Raw genomic sequence first — 22,820 nt, forward strand, 5'->3', positions numbered from 1 at the left:
TATGAGTCAGTATATCTTGGTGCCTGGTAGTAAACAGCTTGAGCTGCGTCTCCCTTAATTTATAGATTATTACTATTTACATAAGCGTATTTTGCCAAAGCTGTGGGACAGCCTCTCTCTCACTTTCCTTGTCACCTGTCTTAGCACAGCAGAAGCATTTCCTACTCCACACGACAGGCTGCAGTTCTGTCTCACATGTCAGAAAAGAAGAAACTTGAACCACACAATGGAAAATACGTATCAACAGGCCATGAGCTTCCTACCGAGACAGCCTAGATTCTACCCACATGATGCTTCCTATGAGCTAGCATAGGCCTTCGGATGTACCTTGCCCGTACAGATTGGTAGCCTCAAGGACGTAAGTCAAATTTAGGCTGTCAGAATTATGGCCAGGAGCATTCTTCCCCACTTGGCAAATCAGCCTACACATCCTTTTTATTGCTTCAGGTGTCTTTTTACTGTACTGTTTTGCAGGCATTCCTCTCGCCCCTGTCCACCTGTGCCTCTGCCAAGAAAGCAGCCTAGTGCAGGTTTGGTTGTGTCTCCAAGCTCTGATATGCAACGTCTGAGGATGTGCCGTCTGCACACCCACGTACTCCAGGACCTTGTGCTAATCACGGTCTCGTCTGCCCTGGACAAGGTAAAACTCAGGCACATAGGCATCCGTGACCACTTGGTCCCTTCTCCCCTATTACTCAGAATGAAGAGTCCTACATCAGAATATTGTACTTAAACCTCACACCTACACCCACTGAATGAAACCGGAGTTTTGTTACTCTATCTGTATTGCTAAATAGGTTGGGGACAAGGAGCAAGGTTTAATGCTGGACCACCGACTCTCCATAATGCTAAACTGCCAGCAAGCTTTTTTAGCACACTTCTGGCCAAGGCCAGCTAGCATCTCCACAGCAATGCCTAGGCACCAAGAGAACACCTAGCTACCTAGTACACACCAAGGACTGCTTCCAATAAGAAGTTGGATTTGGGTCTCTTCCTCCTGTGCAGTCTTCCTACACTATCCCAACAGGCTCTACAGCCTCAAAGCCCTCCTCCTTGTCCTTCTGCCATGTCCCAAGGCATGTAACACACCTTCAAGTTTCATATTATACAAACAGTTTTATGGCCCACAACAGAGTTTTCGTATCAGATATTTTGAAATAAAAAGACACAAAAATTGCAACGAAGTGTTACAGCCACAGCGCAGTACCTAACGGCCTCAAGGAGACCCACAGCACAAGCGCCATGTGAGGTAGATGTGACCCGTCTAGCAACTTGGTTTCAGGGCCCGAAAACAGTCCCCAGCCCTGTGCTGTTCTGTGTTATAGACAGGGCCTATATGGCTGACACCCAGGGCTGGAGGCTGAGGAGGAATCGGATGCATTTTTACTCTCTGTGCCTTCAAGTGAGGCAGGGCCTCCCATAACCCTGAGATGGCAGATGAAATGACTCTGGTGAAAAGCAGCTGATGCACGTTCACGCTGGCTGTCATAACCCAAAAATGAACAAGCAGTTTCTTCAAGGGGGGCTTTCTTCCACCTGGACAGACGACATTTCCTGAATACCGGAGGAAGAGCGGTGACGACAGAAGCCAGGAGGGAGGGCAGCATGGGAAGAGCGGGCCATTTGTCCTCCCTGCCACAGAACCAGTTAGGCCTCCGCAAGCAGCTGTGCCAGTTTCTGACCACCATCAATATGTCAATTCCGCTTCTCGAAATCACAAGCCTACTTTGGTTTCATGTATGCACCTCCCAGGCATGTAACTGTGGGCAATTCTCCATTGGTATTGGCAGCCGGTGCACTCAACAGCAACACGCAGGGAGTAGCCAACACATTTCCCTTCCCACCAGCCCCCTGCGGCAGTGTCATATTGGACATCGCTGTAATGGAAAGGTTAAAAGAAACCTTGTTGAAATGAGATGAGAAAGGATTGACTTTATGTTTAGACAGTGCCCGGGGCTGCAGTGGGATGGGTTTTGGGGGATGGAGTGCAGAAAGAGTGGCTGAAACTGCGTCTCCTCTTCCTCCTGTTGGCAGAACAGGGTGAGGCTATTGGCTTGGTGTTGGCATTTGACCTTGCTTTTCCTTGTCTGGTTGGGAGACCCCCCCCAAGTTTGGAACGTCTGTACATGGAATATGAAGAGGATGATGATATTTCCTTTGCAAAATGGATGAGCAGCTTCTGGGGCCACAACTTGATCGATGAGAATGAGAAAGAGGGTAGAGGCCACAAGAAACGCCAGACACGACCCTTTAGTGAAAGGAGAGCCTCCCTTCCGGTAAGAGCTGCGTGCAGTTTTCTCTCTGTGTGTGTGGTTTATGTATAAATACAAGTACCATCCCCAGGGGCACGGCCCTAGAGATGTATGAGGATAAGTATGGTACACCTTGCCAAATAAGTTCAGTTCCTACTGGCAGCAGCTAGCTGCTTTTTTGAACTTAGCTGCCTGCCAGCGCCAGGTCTCCAGTGCCTTTGGAATACAAGAAAACTGGCAAACTCCAAGATAAGCGATGACAGGACCAGAAACGTAGGGAGAAGGGCGTCATAACTGCCTAACTATGTATTACAATGTTGTTCTGTCTGCTCAGCATGTCCTAGCAGAGATCAAAACATTTTGGCAATGGGCACACATACACATTGTCATTAATGAGTCTGTTCTCATGTGTAAAACTACATAACCCCGTAGGTATTCATAGGGCTTGGACCTAATTCTGCAACTATACTGTCTCCAGGAAGTTGTATGCTTTACTCCCTGGGATTTAGCCGTTTGCACGTGTAACTTCTAATTTAAGCTAGAGAATGCAGTCCCTCCTGGTTTAAAACATCCGACTCTGAAAATAAGGATGCAACACCTGACAAAGCTTATTATACTGTGAAGTAAGATTTTAAGGCAGAAGTACATTCTTTATTCTTAAACAAACAAAATAGTTGGGAAAGGGGCAGGGTTCACATGCAGAAGCAGGTTTTTAAGGCAGCTTACAACTGTCTAACTGATTATCAAAATGAAGTTAAACTGAAAACAGCTCTTCACAGTCTGCTCTTTACTTGAAGACTGTTGCTTTTATTTCAGCTGTAGAAAAATGCTTAGGTGGTCCAAACCTGTCTCTTTTTTTCCAACTACATCAGTTGGCTTACCAAAGATACTGTGTTTCCTTACAAACCATTTTTCTGTTATATCCTTTGATCATTATGGCTGCAACAAAGCAAATGCTATTATATTGGGGAGAAACAGCTAATCTTTTCCAAACTTTTCTTTCTGCCGTGCTCTATTTTCACCTTGCAAGTTCTCCTCCACTGGAGCTGCCATGTTCTAAGCTGTGGGATTTTTTGTTTTAAAAAAATTTGGCTAAGAAAAACCAAACAGACCAAAACCACCTTCTCCCTCTTTGAATTCATGGGCGGGCTGGAGAGGTAACCTTCATTCATTAGTTTTGAACTGATCAGCCACATTTGTTATATACAGTTATATTTCACCTTGGTCATAGATTGCAAGACAGACTCTGAGCTAGAGCTTTTCTGATGGATTCCATTAGAATGCCTGAAAACAGAACATTTATTAATGTGGGGTTTTTTTTAAATTAGTTTTACGGTATTTTAATTTTGTCTTTCAGAGGTCTACGCATATCTGATTTCTTTAGGCCCCAATCCAGACTGAAATGCAAGAATGTACTTTAAATCACTTTTCATTCAGCAAGCTGCTGAACACATCTTCCTGTATATTTGTGTGTGTATTTGTGTGTGTACACATATATTTCATTTGAAGCATGTTCTTATATTCAGTTTGTTCAAAAGCTGTTTAAATACTTAGCTAATAGCTGTACAAATTCTTTGCTATAGTTGCATTCCTGAATCCATACATCGAACTTGGATTAAGTTAGCTGATGGAAAGAGAAGACTGTGGCTTTTGACATTACTGTTCAATGAGCTAAAGTTATCCTGTACACTTAATTATGTCTGGCCTTTACATTAATGCTCCACACAAGTTTGTCTTGCTCCAGTAGTATTGTACAAGAAATATAAATTTCAACTGCTTTATTTTTCAGTGCCACAAATTGACTGGAGGAATGAGCAGGGAAGATTTGTTTGGGGATTTTATGATTCGGAGATGAATTTTGAGATGAAACTTTTTCATTTGGAAATCTCTGACTAGTTGGTAGTGAAGAGCACTAAAACATGTTGTCTTAAACCAAATCTAGAAGTTAAACAAATGGGCACTAATAATTCCTTAGAAATACCTTCAGAAAGAGCATCTCCTTTTTGAGAGCAACAATTTGCTGTTGCACCTGGAGCTGTGGTTTTTACACAGTTATTACAAATGATAACTACTGTAAGATTCAAAACACTTATCAGTGTTAGTTAAATACAATGGTACTGCCAAAACAGCACTGCCAGCACACTTTGTATCATATCTAGGGCTGGTATATGGTGCATCAGCAATAGGGCAATCCTGCCCACATGAACTGCATCTGCATGAGGAGTGTTTTGGTATTACACAGCAAAATGCTAGCAGTATAGCACAAAAGGTGGTTTTGCATAGCGCTGGAAATTGTATCTTGGTCTTTGTAGCTTTTCCGGTGCTGTAGAAAGACATTCAAGCCACTGCTCTCATCTCAATGACAATGGTAAACTGTGACATCCTATCGTGGTAGAGCCCCCCAAAATACGCATAAAGCTTTGTAGGATAACTCACAGACTAACAACAATTTTTTTTTTTTCCCCAATATCTTAGTACACCTCACAAACAATACTGAGATGAGCTTCGCAAAATGCTTTTGCTATTGTCATTCCCATTTTGCAGAGGGGAACACAAAATTATATTCACCCTTCACTGGGTCACTGTCAAGACAGGCTAAAACTTGCAACTTCACTCCCCTGAAAGCATCAGAGCTGTATATGTTGCTGTGGGCCAACACTGAATGTGAAAACTGCCTGGGGAGAAATAAGTCATCTGTTTCCATCTCGTTTAGTTAGCTTGTTCCCCTGGCAAACTTCAGACACATTAAATGTGATACCCTTTTTGAAGCCTCCAGCTACAACTTTCCTTGACACATTCTAGTTATCCTCCATCATTTTGGTTCAGGAGAGTTTCTTACCTCCCAGGCATTTTGTTGCAGGGAAAAGATAGGAGGCAAAGGAGCACTGATAAGAGTTTTACAACCCTATAAACATATCCACCTTCAAGTAGACATTGCTGCTCACAGCAGAAAATCTGGTAAGAAACAGCTGAGAGTGGGAGCAGAACAACTGACTGCTGTTGAAATTGCTAACACTTAATTTAAACTGAAGTCAGACTGAACATCTACCACAATATTGTTACTACAGATCAGTTGGAGCTTAGGCCAAAACATTTTTAAGGAATATATACTTGGCTATAAGCTTCTCGGAAGGAAAAGAAGCTGCGGGACAGCATCTGAATGTCAGATGTTCCAAAATATCCCTAAAGTACTGGGGTCGTGTAAACTTCAGCAAACGCTGAAAACTCGTGCTGACACGCTGAAGATTAATTTTCTTACTGACAGCTGTGCAAGCCCTCAGATCAAGCCCAAAAGATGGAAGCAATTATCTTGTCTCCAACAGAAACTGAGAAAGTGAATAGGCAAATTATATTGACATCAATTTCGCAAAGTATTTTTGTTTGTGTACTTTTTGTGTGTTTTAGATGGGCAATTAGCAAAAGATTAGCTGTTGTGTAAATAGATACACTGAGCATGACTGGCCTTTACACAAAGGCTCAAGCAGAAAAAGGGAGTAGTAAGGGCAGTGAGAAACAACCCCTGAGAGCATGCTTGGTGCTTCTGGCTTTCCCAGCACTGGCAAAAATTCCCCATTTTGATATAGGGGAGCATTTATCATTCTTCCTTCCCATGCCTTTTCCCTTTCCACCTCCTCCCCACTTCTCCACTTTAAGCACTGCTCAAGGTCGGATCCTGGGAGCCGGAGACCAAGGGGCGTTCGCTAAAGAGGCACCAGATGTAGGCACGAGGCCGCTGCTGGGGCAAGGACAGGAGCAGGTACTGGGGCTGTGCTCAGAGACCTTTGGCAAGGGATGACAGCACCGGTGGGTGGACACCAGAGCTGTGCAGATAGAGAGGCAATCTCTGCTGCCACCAGCTTCTGAGACTTCAGGAGGGGAAGCATAAATTAAAGCGGTCTTCAGCCGTTCTTATTTACAATGTTACCGAGCAATCAATTTGGCACCAAACACATGTATTAAATGCATGTGTTAAATCCAAGAAATAGGAAGAAAGCCACATGGATTTTATCTAAAGTCAGTGCCAGATCTGCTTCAGCACTGAGCTTCGTTTTATGACTCTTTCAGTTCTCCACAGAATCAATCTTAAATAAATAAAAGAAGACTAATGTACTGTGCCAGTTAGAAGCCACGAAATGTTCGTGCTTGAGCAGTTGTGTTAAGGCTCTTGTCCTCTGTAGGGTTGTGTCCATAAGACAGCAGCATACTGATGTGTACGAGCATGCTGTCCTCCTAGCCACAGTGGTATGTATCACGCAAAGGCACTGTGAGAGGAGGCACAGTCACAGTAATATGGTTGCATAGATATGCATGTGTAGCTTTACCTTTAGTCCACTGAGGCAGATACACATTTCAGAGGAAGGCCTGTCCCCTTTCTGGACCATTGCTGCCATGTCAGTATGTGAACCGCAGTCTTTTTGTTAAGGGCTTAACTATAATTCTATCTGTGAAGGGAAATTAAAAAGCAATGTCTTAGTAAAATAAAACATTTACAAACACTGCAAAACAGGATTGATAGAATGCCATCCCCCATTTCAGCTGTCCTCCTGTTTTTTTGCCCAAACCCTCTAAAAACAAATACCAGTGATTTTTAGCATGAGACAATTTTTATTTTCGGGAAACAATATATGGTGATGCTATTAAAATGACACAGAAGACATAGCTCGTTGCGCTTGACGTGGCATGTGTACTCCTGTCCCTCAAGCACAATGTGATTGCTTTGATGCTTTCTAAAATAACAATACAATATGACCTTACAGAAATTACAGCTGTATTGATTGGTTTGAAACCAAAGTAAAAATAGTACGGCAGAAATCATTACCACTACTCTGAGAGGCAGTCCATAATACTAGTTACTGAACTAAGCTTATGTCTGGAAAAGAAATGGAACCAGTACCGTAAGATCTGAAAACACTTTGGTATTAGGTGCTTCTGTCAGGTGTGAGATTTATTATTTTTAGCACCCCTCATCAGCCTGTCTAATGTGATATAGTCACATCCATATGGATGCACAGCCTCACCATTCAGAGAAAGGCTGCATAGGTCCCTGTTCTGCTGATATATTTATAATAGCATCTGGGCCAGAGTAAATGGAAATGTATACAGGAGACGTTTCAGGTCCCTTGCAGTCCAAGGTTTGTAGTTTGATGTGGCCACTATACCAAGTTGGTTTAGCTTTCCACTGTTAAAAAACCAAAACAAACAGCCCCCCCACCCGACACCCCCCCCAACCAAACCCTACTCTGAGTGTAGGGTTTTCTCCTGAGTTTTTTTAGAAAACATTTCAGGATCTGTGGGATAGACCTTCAGTTGTTACAAACAGTCACAGCTCCCTCAAAGCCAGCAGAGCTTCTCAGGGTTACTCAGGAGCTGAAGACTTAGCATCAGGCTTATACAAAAATGTATACGCATTCAAACACGTATGCAGCAGCTGAGTGCCTGGAGTGCTCTAACCTGATACCCACGGGGGTCTCATTTTCAGTACCTGCCGTCTCTCTCTCACTATTTTCACTGCCTGCATCAGCTACTTACCCTGAAAAAGCATCAGCACCTGACAGAGTTTGGGGCACACCTGGCTCTATGTGGTGGCCTTCTCACCTGTCTCTCCTACAGGTCTGTTTCTAAAACCACCAATACAAGACTCCACAGGACACAGCTGTTCTGTATCAGTTTAATCTCCTTTACAGACATTCAATTAAGCACAGCTGATACAGATCAATAGCTTTTATCTGCATATCAGGCCTGGGAAAATTGAACCACACAGAAACTAAACAACTATCTACTCCCTCCCCACTTTAGCCCTACAAATGTAATTGTAGGAAGCCTGTTTCCTACTATGTCTCTGGTAGGGGTGTGTCCCTCAATGCCCTGAAAGTGCTCCCTCATCAGTTCAGGACAAATGTGCCCAAGAAACCAGCAGAAAATTGAGACCTGGACAATAGACAATCTTGTCTGCATGTAGGCCGTGCTGAAAATTTGACACAACTGGGCTAGAAATGGTTGCTGTCACACTAATGAACTCAAACATCTGATAAGACCTGGAGCACCTCTGGGTCAAACCTTCTATCTGGCTCATCTGGCCAGAAAGGCTGGGTCTTTTTTTTTTTTTTTTTTTGAGGGTCCTGCCTAGAACCTGCCACCAGATGTGAAGCCTGAGTTTTTGAGGTTATGGAGGGTCCCAGTTCCTTTTAGTGTCAGTGGGCACTAAGAGGACCCAGCATACTTTACATTTGAAATGCTCATTTGGGTGTCAAAACTTAGCTACTCAAAAACAGGAATAAAAGCAAATTCTGCTGCTGTCTCTGGAAAGCAAGCTCTTGACAGTGTGATTTTCCTGCACAGAAAAGGAAAGATACAGGAGTCTGGGCAAGGTCCTTCATTCTGCACCATTGTTCAGAGAGCGCTCTGTGGCAGCAAGAATCTACCTTGTGTGCTCTGCTTTAATATTCAATACTCAACAAAAAGCTCTTGTTTTTCAGGCCAGGCTTTCCTCCCTCCATACAGCTCGACTTCATGCTTCTACCAAAGGCTCATCTTCAGGCCATCTTAAGGGCTCCAAGGAATTTCAAGAAGACCAAGATGTCAAATGCCACTGCCACAGGAAGGCAAGCAGAACACCTTCAGCAGACAGCTCATGTCCAGAGACAAGATCAAACTCCATCCAGGAATTTGCAGAGTCCTTTGAAAAGCAATTGCATCTCAAAAGCAAACGCTCAGTTTCTTTGGTAGGTAACAACCAACTTAAGTTCACTTCAGAAGAAAAAAAAACAACCGACCAACAAGCAGGCCAGCTTTATCCCTGGTGTAAATGCTGTGGCTTTGCTAGGGGAAGGGCAGAAATAAACCTGAATTAGAATTTCTCAAATTATGTAGTCCTTACAGTAGTGCAAACAAGGTTAAAGCGATAGTATTGTTAGTATGAGAATTCTTGATGTAGTGTTACCATCTAGACTTATTCAAAAATGTCTGTCTTCAAAATGAGACACCACACTGGCTGTGGCAATGTTTCCTCTGTCTACAGCTGTGCCAACAAAATGTGACAATATAAAACCAGGTTTGCTTCACTTTTGCCATAAGATCCAGCTCTCTCTCTCACTGCTGCTGATCTGGTTTAACCGTATACAGTGTTATCTGTAAGACTGCCAGACACCGTGGTGTTTGAGAGGCTTCTCTTTTATCCCTTGGGACTTCATCCATCTGTTTTCTTCAGTGTCACCACACAGCTGCAGCAGCAGCCATTGCTATAAGTGGCTGAACATATTTTCACTGTAAGGGCATGCAACCAGCAGGGGATTCTCCCCCCATTTCACCCTTCTCTTCTTCCCATCATCCTGTCCTGAGGCATGAGCATTTTCTGTATGGTTTGTGTTGATGAAGTAGCCAGTAACAACCTTTTGTCTATGACACTTTAACACATTTTTATTATTATGATACATAATATCTGGTGTATTGTACAATGGAAGGAAGGGTAATAAACCCTAACTTGCTTTTAAGTGTCAGAAGAGCACTATCATATTCAGTCACCCTATTGAAAAAGCTGTGCTTGAATAATACTTGACATTAGCACCAAATAACAACAGAAGGAAGTATCTTTTTTTTTCAGTTTGTTGACACTGACAGTTTGTATGGAGAAGTAATTTTCAGCTCTCTTTGCAGACCTGTGCCGCAACAAGAGAGGAAAAAAAATCTTTTTTCAATAAGCAGCATCATTACATGATCAGTCCCACAAGTATAGTCCTTGCATGCCCAGTCCTCTAAGAATATGCAGAATTATGGTGATGACAACTCTGTTATGCCCTTGTTAAGATTTTAAGTGCATTCTCTAATCTTCTTTTTCCCCTTTAGGAACTACTCAGAATTTATTTCATTTGGAACTTCACATTGCCTCATGTGCCAACACTCACCAGTGATTGTCTGGTTTATCATTTATCATTTGTCAAAAGTACCTACGGCTAGAAAGTCTGTGAGTGTGTAATAATTGTATGATAGGTATAGTGAGCATAATGCACTAAATACGGATTCCGTTCCAGTTAAAAACACAGATTCTGGTACCCTTCTGTAATCTGCAGTGAGGTGTGCTGGGCTGTATTTTAATCTACCTTTCAAGAAGACCAAATTGTTGTCATTCCCTCAGTCACCATTGAACTCTGGGAGATGTGAAGGACTTGAGAATCGCGAAGAACTGAGCAATAAGTGTTAGAGATCTGAAAGGAAATTTGGGGCTGGGCTTAAACTTGTATATCCAAATGGAGCATTTTTTTGCCTTCAGAGCTCTGTGGGTGCAATTCAAACCACCGTGACCACACAGGTTAAAAGAATAGCGGGGGAAAGGTAGTCCCATTTCATCTCCTTCCCTGCATATTGCTTTTCTCTTACACATGTGGCTTTGAGGACACTTCATGACCTTCAGCACTTGTTTTCAGTGAGGTCTTTGCAGCTAGCACTGAACAGCCTTCAGGCACATAAAGGTGGATCACATGAAAGGACAGAAAGATGGGGTCTGGGCTGAAATCTCAGAGCCCCTCCTTTTTTCCCTCCTGTCTGCTCTCCCCCTCAAGTCCTTCGGGCAGGTGACCCTCCTACCATACACAGAGTATAATCAAAAGCATGTTGCCTCTTGCTGAGTTTTAGGGTGACTGACTGGGGCCTTGAATTTGAGCCCATCATGTTAAAGCTGATCTTGCTGAGGTAGGTGACTGGAATATTTTATTATACATTACTAGTGAAATAAAATAATGAGATTTTTTTTGTTCATGTGGGAGTCATTGTTAATTCCCTGCTATTTTTTCCCTGCCATTTAGCAACCTGAAGGTATGAAGGAGAGAAGAGAAAGAGAAAGATTGCATTTGAGAAAAAGCAAGTCTCACAAGAGAATGGGAGAGAAATCAGAGCCAAGGAGAGAGCAGGAAGAAGATGAAGGTTCAGAAGTTGTACCTGCAAAACACAACGAACAGTTTCCATCACAAGCAACCATTGAGAAAGGATATTTATGCACAGGCAGCTAGAATGTGTTGAGATAATGAATTTTAACACTCCCCCTGAAAAGCAGAGGGAGTGTTCTTGTTTTGTCTTGACTAGAAGAGGCCTGTTAGCTAGAATAAACCCTAACCTGTAAAATAAAAGTAAAATTCAACTGCATCATTGACACCGTGTTACTACCTTCCTGTCTTTACTTTTGCCATTAGGAATGTGACCTTTGTCATAGGAGGAGTGTATCTGTAGCAAGATCCAAGTTAGCAATTAACCACCGTAAGAGGGTTTTGGGCAAATTTAGCATTGTGGCAGGACAATGGTGGATGTGTTCATTTAAGAGGAGAGCATGTCTGCATTACAGAGCCATGCAAAGTCATCCAAAGCCTTATGTTGCTCTTTTAATTGAAAACAGGCTTATTGGTAGGTTTGGGAAGGAAAAAGTGCACATAAACAACCACCTGCTTCCTGGCCCTGACATTCACTTAGATTTGTCTTAGAAACAGGTATCTTTTTGCTTTGACAATCTTCCGACTCCAAATTTATGGAAGTAATAGAAGGGAAGCCCACATCTTCTCTTCTATACCTCCCTATCACCGTGTGATATGACTCTTGTTTCTCTGGCATCCCCCAGCCCTCTCCCATGTCCTCCGTCCCACTTCCCCAGTTGCACAACTAGTTCTTTCTCCCAGCTTTAACCTCATCATCTTGCTTCTTTTGTGGCCTTCCCCCTCTCCATTTACTACTTTATAGCCCTGCCTCGTAGCTACCAACCTCTTTTGCTACATCTCTAGTTTTGCCTCATCAAAATTTGAGCCTTGCTGAAAGGTATCAGGTAAAACCAGAGATGTTCTGCCTCTCATACTTCTCTATAACCTCTTCAAGGGGTTGCCACACATTCAGGGTGAGGCATTGCAACCCTTTTCCCTTTTTTCCTTTTCTAGAACTAGGGCCAAACCAAGGGAATGGGAACTGGCTCTGTCTATGGTGAGCAGGACTTAAGAAAAATCTCTTCCATCTGGCTGAAGATCTCTTGAACTCAGATATAAATCTCACCAACTATAAGTAAGATTTCCTTCTATGCAGAGGAAATTCACCTCCACATGTTCATAAACACATACACACTCCCACACTCCCCCCATGGCCCACTTCTTCAACATGCAAGTCCTCCCTGCAGAGAAGAGCCCTGCCCTCTTTGGGAATGATTTCCCCAGGCCTAGTGTAGAGAAAGCCTGCTTTGGATAATATGGTTAGAGAAGAGTGAAGACCAATGAAGTCATGCGCAAAAGTCAAAGTCTGCTGTGTATTCTTCTTGTGATTTTCTGTAATTACAAAGATATTATTATTTTACTTTAGAGCCTTAATTTTGAATGTTCAACCTTTTAAAAGCTTAGGGCATCCTTAAAACTTTGTAACACTTACCTCCATTAAAGGATTGTTTTTCTTTTTAAGTAGGGCTTTGGGGGATATATAAGAAAGCAATCAAACCCTTGCTGATGCTTGTAAATTGCTTCTTGTCTGGTAACATATATTATAAACTAATAAATCTGACTGAAAAATGTTGTTCCTATGCATAGTTCCTGTCCTCCCCAACCCAGATTAATTTTCATGAAGATCTTCTGCCAGCCAAAACTTCCATGCAGATGACTTTCCTTTTATAGCTTTTTTTCCTTTATATTTTATAGGCTATATATTTATAGCCTTTTTTCCTCTATATTTTCCTTCCTTAATTTGAAGACTGCATTACAATAGACCTGGATAGAAAGGCCAGCTACACCTGAGTTCCTCAGATAAAACCTCTCACATACATCTTTTCATGTAGCAGCCTGCCCTCGGATCTCATGAGAGCTGAATGCTGCGGCTGCACCAGCTTTGCCTGGATTTCAGGGCTTCAGCCTCCTCCTCCTCCTCCTGTTTTCCAGCCAGGTTAACTCAACAGGCCCAGCTGTTTCCCAGCAGAATTTGCAAAAAGCTTGTATTCGTGAGACTAACGTGCTGGTTGTACAACTGATGAAAAGAAAACACCTAAAAGAGCTAAAATAGAAAACCCGTGCGTGCCTGGCTTGGACTTGCTGCTTACCGTCTCCATCAAAGGGCCAGCAAAAGGCTCCTGCCACCGGGGCAGCTTAGCAGGTCTGCCTGCAAACACCTCCTGTGTTTATCACTGAACCCCATCTCTCAAAAGAAAGAGTCTGTAAGCGTTTAGGTCCTTTCTGAACTGGCCCGTCAGCCCCGTGGTGTGACTCTGGAAACAGAAGCTTTCAAATAATGTCCTCAACACTGTCCTCCTTAAATCACCAAAAAATCTTTACTCGAAAGTGTTTTCTCTTGCTTCATATCATGCCTGATGGGACCAACAGCCCTTTCCAGTTTAGTCCCATGTAGTCTGATACAACAGTATTACTTAGAAAGACTGAAACTTGCATGATCGAATGAAATCATGCTCCGCAGAAATTAACAATTGTTCCATAAAGAATTGGGCATTTGGGAAGGAAGGTAATCATCCAAAGAGGAATCTGATTGCAATGGCATGGCTGCTATTTCTATTTCCACAGAAAGTGGAATTGGGATATACAGGTAATCAGAATGACTCCAGAGGGTTTTCATTTTCACAGTAGGTCACTAGTTCGGTCGTGACTGACATAAAAAATAGTCACTGCCTTGACTCCCATCCCCAATTCCCAGAGCAGCGGGGCGGGCTGTGGGCGTTTTCTGCACACACGCCCATTCCTAGCCAAACACTCTTTGTTTTTTCTGCTCTTTCCAAGAGTGAGATGGCTACAAGTCGCATCAGAGTCCAAACCTTGGACACGAAGGAGGTCAGCTAGTGGGAAGTAAAGACAAAGGGACCAAAAAATATCTTTTCCAAAATGCTCACTAACAGGTAATGTTGAAAACCTGAAATAGTTTTACACCAGAGGGGAGGCAGCAGGTAGCAGAACCGCAGGCTGATGCTCCCGCTGCGGGCTGGCTGTCGAAAGTTGACGTGACTCCCAGGCCCCTGAAGGACATTTTAGACTTGCCGTGGCTCATGGGTGGGAGGCCACGCTCTGGTAAAACGCTCATGTCTCTGGATCCTTCCCAGCACTTCAGGTTAACTAGAAAGTGCTCCTGTGGGAAGTTAGGGGATGGGTACCTACAAGCATTTCAAGAGCAAGATCCAGTTATACGTCAGTGTTTTCTGGGAGGGCTAAGAAGAGAATGTCAACTGTGGTTACCTCATCTTTTAGGTGGGCATTCCCAAAGCAAAACATTTATGCTTGCGTGCTTCTGAGGTATTGTTTAATTGCAGTGTGGTTTTGAGGGTGGATTAAATTTGGGGTACTTGTTAACATATCACATGTTAGTATATAAAATGCCAGACCCCACAAAGGCAAAATGAAGCAATAGCTATATTTATGTACATGCTCACAACAATCCTTTCTAGGAAAAAAATGGGAAATATTTAAATATAAATAAAACAAAATAACCATGATGTATAACTGAACAAGAATATAATACCCATTAAAAAAGAATCCTAATATTAAATTTGAAAAAATGAAAATGTTCATCTGTACTTTTTAGTTCTTTAGCACAAAATAAGGCATTTGGGTAAGCACAGCCCTGGCTCTGAATGCATTCAGTGTACATATGAATAGTATAAAAACACATAGAGATAAAATCAAACCTGATAACAAAAATTATTCACAGAGAAATGAATCATAATCATGGGACCTTCAGTTTATACAGCCATCTGCCAAAATCATTGAAAAAAAACAGGTCTTGAAATATGTCCAGAAGGATATTGCAGCCAAAATCTAGTCATTCAGTGAGAGAAGTGAATATTGAAATCCAACAAACTCCATAGATAATGCCCTGCCTGCAGTTGTTGTGCCAGAGCTTTTGGTAACTGTGTATGAACAAATGCTAAAATAAACACACTCATCACAGAAACCATTGCTTGTAGGGTGATGATTTTCATTTACTCTGTTGTTTTAGATTGGATTGACAAGTGATATTCCTCCTATTAGGAGGATCCCTCTGAATCCTAGCCCAGTCTCTACTGTACTTTGGAAAAAGATAACTTCTCTCAGCTGTGTCTTGTCTTTGAGGCCAAACAGCAAATAGGAGAAAGACATGATACGAGGAGCATCAAAGACTAATATTCCATCATACTTGATGCATTCTTGTCCTTCATATATGTTTGTCAAAATGTTTCAGTTAATGCAATATCTAAACTAATTGATAGAGTTTTGTTGTATTGAGAAGAGCCACCAAAACTTGTGACAGTTATATATGAATTTTCATCAAAAAGCCAATGGAGTCCTCACAGAGAGTCCTCAGCCTGGTGAATTAGTCCTATTCCTGACACTGAAGTATCAAAAAGATGCTGTCTTTTTGCTCCAAAGCTTGAGCAGAAGGATTCATGGACACCATTCCCCCGGGCTTCCCTGCAACCATACCCTGTTATATGAGGTGGATGCTAAGGTTTTGGCCCTTTGGAAAGTAACCCTTCCTGGACCTTTATGCAATAGATCTCAGTTGATATTCTGCTCTTCCTATATGCACAAAATACATCTTAAATGTCTCTCAAGCATTTTAAATCTAGTGGGTCTACTCCCTGAGGACTCCTATACAGAGAATTTTTGCTGTCAGAAAGCAGCTAGAGTGATTTTAGGTTAGCCTTCCTGCAGCTAGCTCAAGTTTATGCCTGGCAGAGAGGAACGATTAGGGCATTCCTTTGCGCTGATGGTCCCAGCAGCAATAAAAGGTCCTCAGGCAGAACAAAGTAACTTTGGGCTGCAGGATTGGCAATCACTGGTTAGCTCAGAATTTGGGATGCAAAAATGATTTCGTGAACTCCTCCTTCATGCCAAGTTCCACCTATCCACAGCTAGAGATGAGGCTACTTCAGACAACAGATCTTCCATTCCTTTAATGCCTTTTGCATGGAAAAAATGTAGTCCTACAGTAGCATAATCCAAGTCTCAACTATATGGTCAACAGACATGAGCCATAATGTTCATCACTCATTCAGGGTACTCATTACAATTTGATTACGTAATCAAAAGCAATTCTGAGTTGAGGTCATTTAAGACTGATAAAAATTTAAATTTCCTTTCACTTGAAGAAGGAAGATTTGGATTTGTTCTGATGACTTGGGGACTGGCAGCAGCACAGAACTTCACTGCATGCACAGCTTTCACAAAGAGGTATCGTGACAAACTTCCAGGGCCTTATTTTCTGTTACTTGCACTGTAGAGAGCAGAGGAAGGAGTTTATATATACAATTTTCCAGACCTTCACTAATTCACCTTGAATGCTGGTGACTGAAAGAGATATGTCTGTGTGTTGAAGCTGCTGCAGTAATCCTACATTAGCAGATGCTACATAGAAGGTGGGAGAACCCTCAGTATCATCTTTAATGGTTTTTAGCAAAGTTTTGCGCTGATGGAAAGACCAAAGGTGGAGATGATGGGCTACACTGGAGCTCCTGCAGCCAGTGTGTGTCATTCTTTGAAAAACTGTATTAGCAGAAAAGGGGAATACCAGTGCTCTGAAGGAGCTGCAAGCAGCTGAGTGTTTCAATGTCTGCGGTTCAGAGCTGGCACTGCAGAGAAGGACCTGACTGTTCTCCTAATTCCCAGCTAATTGATGTTTAAGAGTTCAGTCAGTCCGGCTCACTCCTCTCCATAGAGATAAATTATGTAGTATAGTTGGTAGCTATATTGATAACCTCAGGAAAGGGACCAAGGACTAAGTACTGCTCTCTTTCGAGGCTGTTTCTGTAGGTGGCATCTGAGACACATCGGTGGAGTGGAGTGAGAGAAGCAGGTGTAACTGCTACGCTAGCTGTACTTTCAAACACAGAAAGTCTTATCTCAAGACTTTTTGGTCTGGTATGAAATAAGCAAAAAGAGAAAGTGCTGGATACCGCATTCTTCTGGAAAAAAATAGTTGCGTCTGGTCTGGGTCCTGCTGAAGTTATTCTGATGATAACAGGACTTCATCTAATATTAGTATCCTCATTGCCTTAATCTCATTGATTCAGTAAATGCTTTGGACCAGGATCTTAATTTCTTAAGAGAATATATCAGCTACACCTCTCGAAATTCCTGGGAAATAATAGGAATTCCTGCATTAAAATCCTGTTTGCTAGCACTCTTTTCCATTTGCTTTTAACAGTGTATTCAAAAGTGGCTGCTAAAGAAACCAACCTGTCCAACATGTTGTGTCCAGGTGCTTCTGTAAAGTCAGTGGCAGACTCTTGTCGTCCGTGATGAAGAAGTCAAGAAGAGAGGGCCCTTTAAGACTACGGAGGTGAAATACTCAAGGCTTGATTCCAGTTACAGAAGAAAGAAAACAAAACTTTACTTGGTGGATTTATGCATTACAAGGTCACTGTAAGTGTTGTAACTTTTTATACAGTTCAGAGACTAGCTTTGAAGATAAAAACTAACTCCTAACTCCTTGTGCCTGTGTGTGTCATAGAAACAGGCCAGTGTTTAGGGAAGAGGTCAAAATATATTTACAGCTCTATGGACAGTGTAAATAAAACTTACACATTTGCTACAAAATACATTGTTTACAAGTTATTTCACTTATTGTCATTAAATGGCTAGATAATATTTATAGCCATTTTCCAGCAGAGGGAGTCTGTCGATACTGAGTGAGAACATGCCCTGTAGTTTGCTGCAAGTGCAAGTTTGAGATTAAAACTAATTAAAGTGCCAGTAGGAGACAACAGCAAAAAAAAACATAACCAAGAGCACAGGACTGTATGGTCAAATTTTGCCCTGTGTTGTTCATATATGACTTTTGTTGATATGAAGGAAATCAATACACACTGAAACACATGGCAGAACTTAGTCTGGTATCAGGGACTGCGGTATTTACCCTGTGGTCAGCTTGATCTCCTGAAACCCTGCATTGCTGAATCACTAGTTGGCAGCTCCTCAGTGCAGGTGTTTCCCAAACTGTCCTCTTGATCTGCCCTCCGTTTCCACGATGCAGCCCACACTGCCCTCCTTTATCGATCGGCGAGTTGCTGGTGTAGCCCTGGGTCCCCCCACCCACATGCACCCCGAATTCCCAGGCTGGAGGGAAGGGATGAGCAGCAACCCCTGCAGAGGGACGGTGGTCCCCATGGCTGCTGCTTTCCTTGGGGTCAATGGGTGACCGACGTCAGGGACAGCTCACCCAGCTCCTCCCCAGTGAGCTGCTCCTCCTGTGCACCCAGCCGAGCCGCTCTTCAGCTCTGTGGCAGCCCTGGGGTTCAGCAGCTTCCACCCTGCACCCAGAAACCAAGGTGGGTTGTCTGCCAACGCTTCTCCGAAACCTTCCTCAGATACTTGCCTATAGCTGGTGAGCTGCTCCCGTAGGCCAAAATGTCCCCATCGTCACTAAGGGATCTGCTGTTCCCAGTGCTCGGTTTTGCTTTCCGTGTTTTAAATGTTAAATACAAGAAAGCTTTTGGGAAGCTCTCCCCTAATCCTTACTATAGGAAAGATAATATTTCTTGCCCCAGGTTTATTCTGACAGAATAATTATATGTGATGCCAGAAGTTTCTCAGTGAGAAAAAGCAATAGCATTTTTTTCTTATAAGCAGCACATGCTATTCTATAAACATAAATGTAGAAAGATTAATCAAAGCCTTTGCTTTTAACAACATTTTTTTTAAAAGGAACATTTTCTTTCCAGAGTGTGTAAGTTATATTTAGCATGTCTATGCAGGTTTCCCTGAACAGTTTCATGACTCTACTTTACTTATCAGGTGTGCAGATTGACTTTTCAAACCCAGATCTTACACTGGCTTAACTCGTAAAAAAATCTCCATTGCTCCTGTTCTCCTATGTCACCCAGAACCCCCCCCCCACACACATTACAGGTACTCCTCATATACAACATAGTTGAAAATAACCTGTGTTTTGAAATACATTTCAAAACATCTCCGTTCATCAAATGCAACCTCTGCTCTACAACAGTCTGTAGCGAAGTGAGCCCAAGTGGCACATCCACCCGCATTTCAGCCAGTCCAGTTCAGAGTCCGACCCATGCGGGGAGGTTTGTGCCGCTTTGCTGGGCTGTGAACTGCGATGGTGAAGGGCAGGGATGCACTCCTGTCAGTCAGCTTTGCTCTGAGGGTACGTCCAGCTGTGGGACAGAAATAATCATAGAATCGTGGAATCATAGAATGGCTTGGGTTGGGAGGGACCTTAAAGATCATCTAGTTCCAACCCCCCTGCCATGGGCAGGGACACCTTCCACTAGACCAGGATGCTCAAAGCCCCATCCAACCTGGCCTTGAACACTTCCAGGGAGGGGGCATCCACAGCTTCTCTGGGCAACCTGTTCCAGTGCCTCACCACCCTCACAGTGAAGAACTTCTTCCTTGTATCTAATCTAAATCTACCCTCTTTCAGTTAAAAGCCATTACCCCTTGTCCTATCGCTACCTGCCGTTGTAAAAAGTCCCTCTCCAGCTTTCTTGTAGCCCCTCTTTAGGTGCTGGAAAGCTGCTATAAGGTGTCCCTGGAGGCTTCTCTTCTCCAGGCTGAACAACCCCAACTCTCTCAGCCTGTCTTCACAGGAGAGTGGCTGGGGAGCAGCAGGGAGTCTTAAACCACTCAGCTTGTTTGCACAGTTGATGTGAGTTACAGTCCTCAGCCTATCCTTATTATTTCCGAGGAAATCTGGAGACATAAAGCCATATTGAACTTCATTCTTCAAATACATACAAATATGCTAATTGCAAGGGGATTACTCATGGTTGTGAAATGAAGCACAAATGGACATGTTGTCAAGATCAGTTCCTATATTCTGTCAAATAAAGAAATACATCTGTTCAGAAACAAAAAGGAGGTGTAACAACAGAATTTCTTAAAACAATCAAAGTAAGTCACAAGAATGTCCAAACAAAGCTGATAGTAGATTTTTTTTTTTCCCCCTTTCTTTTTCAGTTGAAAGAGGATGTTCTGGCTGGGAACTTTGGCAGGAGACCCAGGATCAGAAATCACCCTCTTTCCCTTTTACACCAATCACTGGCTTACTAAATTACTTGGTTATTTCATTTTTATTATGCCTGTTCACCAAGGTACCAAATAACATTATATATATATAATATATATACTGACATGTGCTGACAATTAGGTGTTCGTACCTCTGCATGTCCCGATTAGGGCATCCCTGGGGAGGAGTGTGATGGAGAGATCCCAGAGCCACCTTTGGGATGGAGCTGGTTTGCGAGAAGTGTTTTGGGTTGATGGCGAGGACCTGGGGTGGGGGTCCTGTAAATTAAGGTGCTTTGGGAGGGCGAAGGTTCGCTAAGCGACAGCCAGGCAGGAGACCAAAGGATCCAGTTCCTGGCGAGATGGGATATGTGGCCATGCCTGCAAGGAGCTGGTTGGGAGGACAGTGACCGATGGGAAAGCGTTTGTCTCCAGGGAATATTGCACCTGGACACAGAGTCTTCCGTGATGCTTGGATGGGCTCCTTCCTTATTACTGTTCTTTCTCCTTCATGTGTGTGAAAAATGTGTGTATGGGGGGAGCTTTTTTGCACCAGAGCTTTCCTGGCCCTGGTGTCCCATCGGATGAAGACCGGTACCACCAACAGCAGCGCATCCCTGATCTGTACGGCAAGCAGGAGGACATTACCTGCCATCTTGCAGGGAAGCCGAGGGAAAAGGGTCGCAGGAGGCAATGCCCATGCAGCCACACCGGCTTTCCGACCTCCCTGTCCCTCCACGCTCACCTCCCACAGCTGTGCTCCTGCTCTCGCTTTCCCTCTTCCCCTGAAAAAAGCATTTTTCCCTCTTTCTCCCTAGGCTGGGCTACAGCTAGTGCTTTTCATATCACTGCTCGACTGGCCAATTTTCCCGTCCTGTTCTTTCTGCCTCGTGTCTCCATCCAGAGGGTTGTTCACCCTGATGTCCTGCCCTGGCTAGCCCTCTGTCCTGACTCACCCGAGGTACGTGCTGGAAGCAGCAAGTGAGTCAGAGAGAGACAGAGAGAACAAAAATTAACAAAACAATGAGGAAGACAAAACTGCATCATAAAAAAAGTTGAAAGAACACCACCAGGTTTACAAAGTCAAACTCTCAAAAGCTGCACAAATCCAGACGCTGCCTCTGGAAGTGTAGTTCAGCCCCCTCTTCCTCCCCCCCCCACGCAATGTGTATTATGTGACATGATTTAATCGTTTGACTGCATACTATTTTTCCCACAGGACTAGCGCCTCGTTTAGTGTAAAAGCAGGACAGCGTCTGGGAATGAAGCTGGTCTCTACATTTCCCGGACTAAGTGTGTGACTAGGAGCCCCATTTATTACTGCACAACCCAGACAGTGTGCTGAATTCAGAGCTGCCAGCTTCTTCATGAGATTTTCTGGGGTAGCTTGCCTGCAGCCTCTGAATGTTTTGCAAACATGATTATCATCACAGCGTGCACTAAAGGTGAGGAGATACTATTTCCAGGGAACTGGGAACTTTTTATTATGATTCATTACACCTTTTTTCATATTCGATTGGCCCTGACGTTTGTTCAGAGCACTTTATATTTATGTTTTAACTAACTGCTCCAGCAGATTTCATTTGCTGTCCTGAGTGCTTGGTGCTTCTATAATCTATAACCTAGATGTCTCCTACCAGGTGCCCCAAAATAAGAAACCATCAGCCAAACACAGACGTGCAGGTAACTCATCTAGAAACAACCAAGGAACCTGACAGAGGCAGGGAGAGTTTCTAGTTTTTGCAGCCGCTGTTTCTTTCCTCAGCTGGCAGATTATCCCTTGTTTTCCCACAGCCCTCTGCTTTATATTTCCACGTCCCAACTTCTGCAACAACTGATAAACTAGGACGTGGCTTGGTATTTGACCCCGAGTGAGTACACCAGACAAGCTCTCCACTGCCTGACACTATTGAGAAGTTACACTGTTGTAGACATTGTTTGACTAAGCTGCTGCTGACCATCCTCCACTGAAAAATGCCAGGTTAGTGCACATAATTTTCCCCATCGTGAGTAATCTCTTACTTTCTAATTCAAAATTTGCTTCATGAGCTGAAGCGTAGTAAAAAGAAATGTCATTCCACATTTCAAACTTCTGTGGTGGCATCTGCAGCCTTAAAAATCATCTTTGCTCTCATTCAGCTGATACAGGACAAGGAAAGGATAAGCAGATTCTTAATCTGCAATGTGGGGACAGGGATCATCATTTTTATACATGCTTGTGCTGTAGAAGACCTCACCTGCACAGCTCTCAGTGTCAAGACGTATATTCATTTCAGGTACTGATACTCTGAGAAGAAAAATATCCAGGCTCTGCAAACGACTTTCTCCTGGTGCTTCTGCTTTTCCCAGATTTCTCTGTTCTGAATCAGCATTTTACAGATATGGAGAAGTCTGAGGAGAAAATTCTTACCGTTAATACACTTGGCATTTCTGGCTTTACTGCACTGGATTCCCCATGCCAAATTGCTAGATTAGTTCAAAGAACTCTAATCAACTTGAAACATAGCCAATTACCCATGAATTATAGACTATTTCAGGTATTGCAACTACAGTCATTGCTGTTCCTCTCTTAATGCAGATAAGGGGAAGAGGAGTTCTTTCGACTATTTCTCTC

At 43.1% G+C, this 22,820-nt stretch overlaps 2 protein-coding genes across 4 annotated transcripts in view; both read left to right on the forward strand.

Moving 5' to 3' along the window:
* Positions 1-1,835: 1,835 nt before the first annotated feature.
* LNP1 (leukemia NUP98 fusion partner 1) lies at positions 1,836-17,847 on the forward strand. Of its 3 annotated transcripts, XR_003924414.2 has the most exons (5): positions 1,836-2,276; positions 5,901-6,009; positions 8,729-8,974; positions 16,330-16,411; positions 17,385-17,847. XR_003924414.2 is itself a non-coding variant. In XM_030020924.2 (4 exons), the coding sequence occupies exons 1-4, from the start codon at positions 2,200-2,202 to the stop codon at positions 11,252-11,254; spliced, it is 636 nt and encodes a 211-aa protein (XP_029876784.1). In that variant the 5' UTR covers positions 1,854-2,199; the 3' UTR covers positions 11,255-12,781. The 3 variants fall into 3 exon arrangements, 2 of the variants coding, with proteins under 2 accessions (XP_029876784.1, XP_029876786.1); XM_030020924.2 differs by lacking the exons at positions 16,330-16,411; positions 17,385-17,847 and adding an exon at positions 11,051-12,781 and having other exon boundaries at positions 1,854-2,276; XM_030020926.2 differs by lacking the exons at positions 5,901-6,009; positions 16,330-16,411; positions 17,385-17,847 and adding an exon at positions 11,051-12,781 and having other exon boundaries at positions 1,877-2,276.
* A 4,231-nt stretch (positions 17,848-22,078) lies between these two features.
* TMEM45A (transmembrane protein 45A) overlaps positions 22,079-22,820 on the forward strand; it is a 28,054-nt gene continuing 27,312 nt past the window's right edge. The window contains exon 1 of the mRNA XM_030020852.2: positions 22,079-22,187. The gene's annotated coding sequence lies outside the window, so the exon portion shown is untranslated. The remainder of the gene's footprint in view (positions 22,188-22,820) is intronic.

Source organism: Aquila chrysaetos, chromosome 7 (assembly GCF_900496995.4).
Source record: "Aquila chrysaetos chrysaetos chromosome 7, bAquChr1.4, whole genome shotgun sequence".
NCBI classification, from domain to species: Eukaryota; Metazoa; Chordata; class Aves; order Accipitriformes; family Accipitridae; genus Aquila; species Aquila chrysaetos.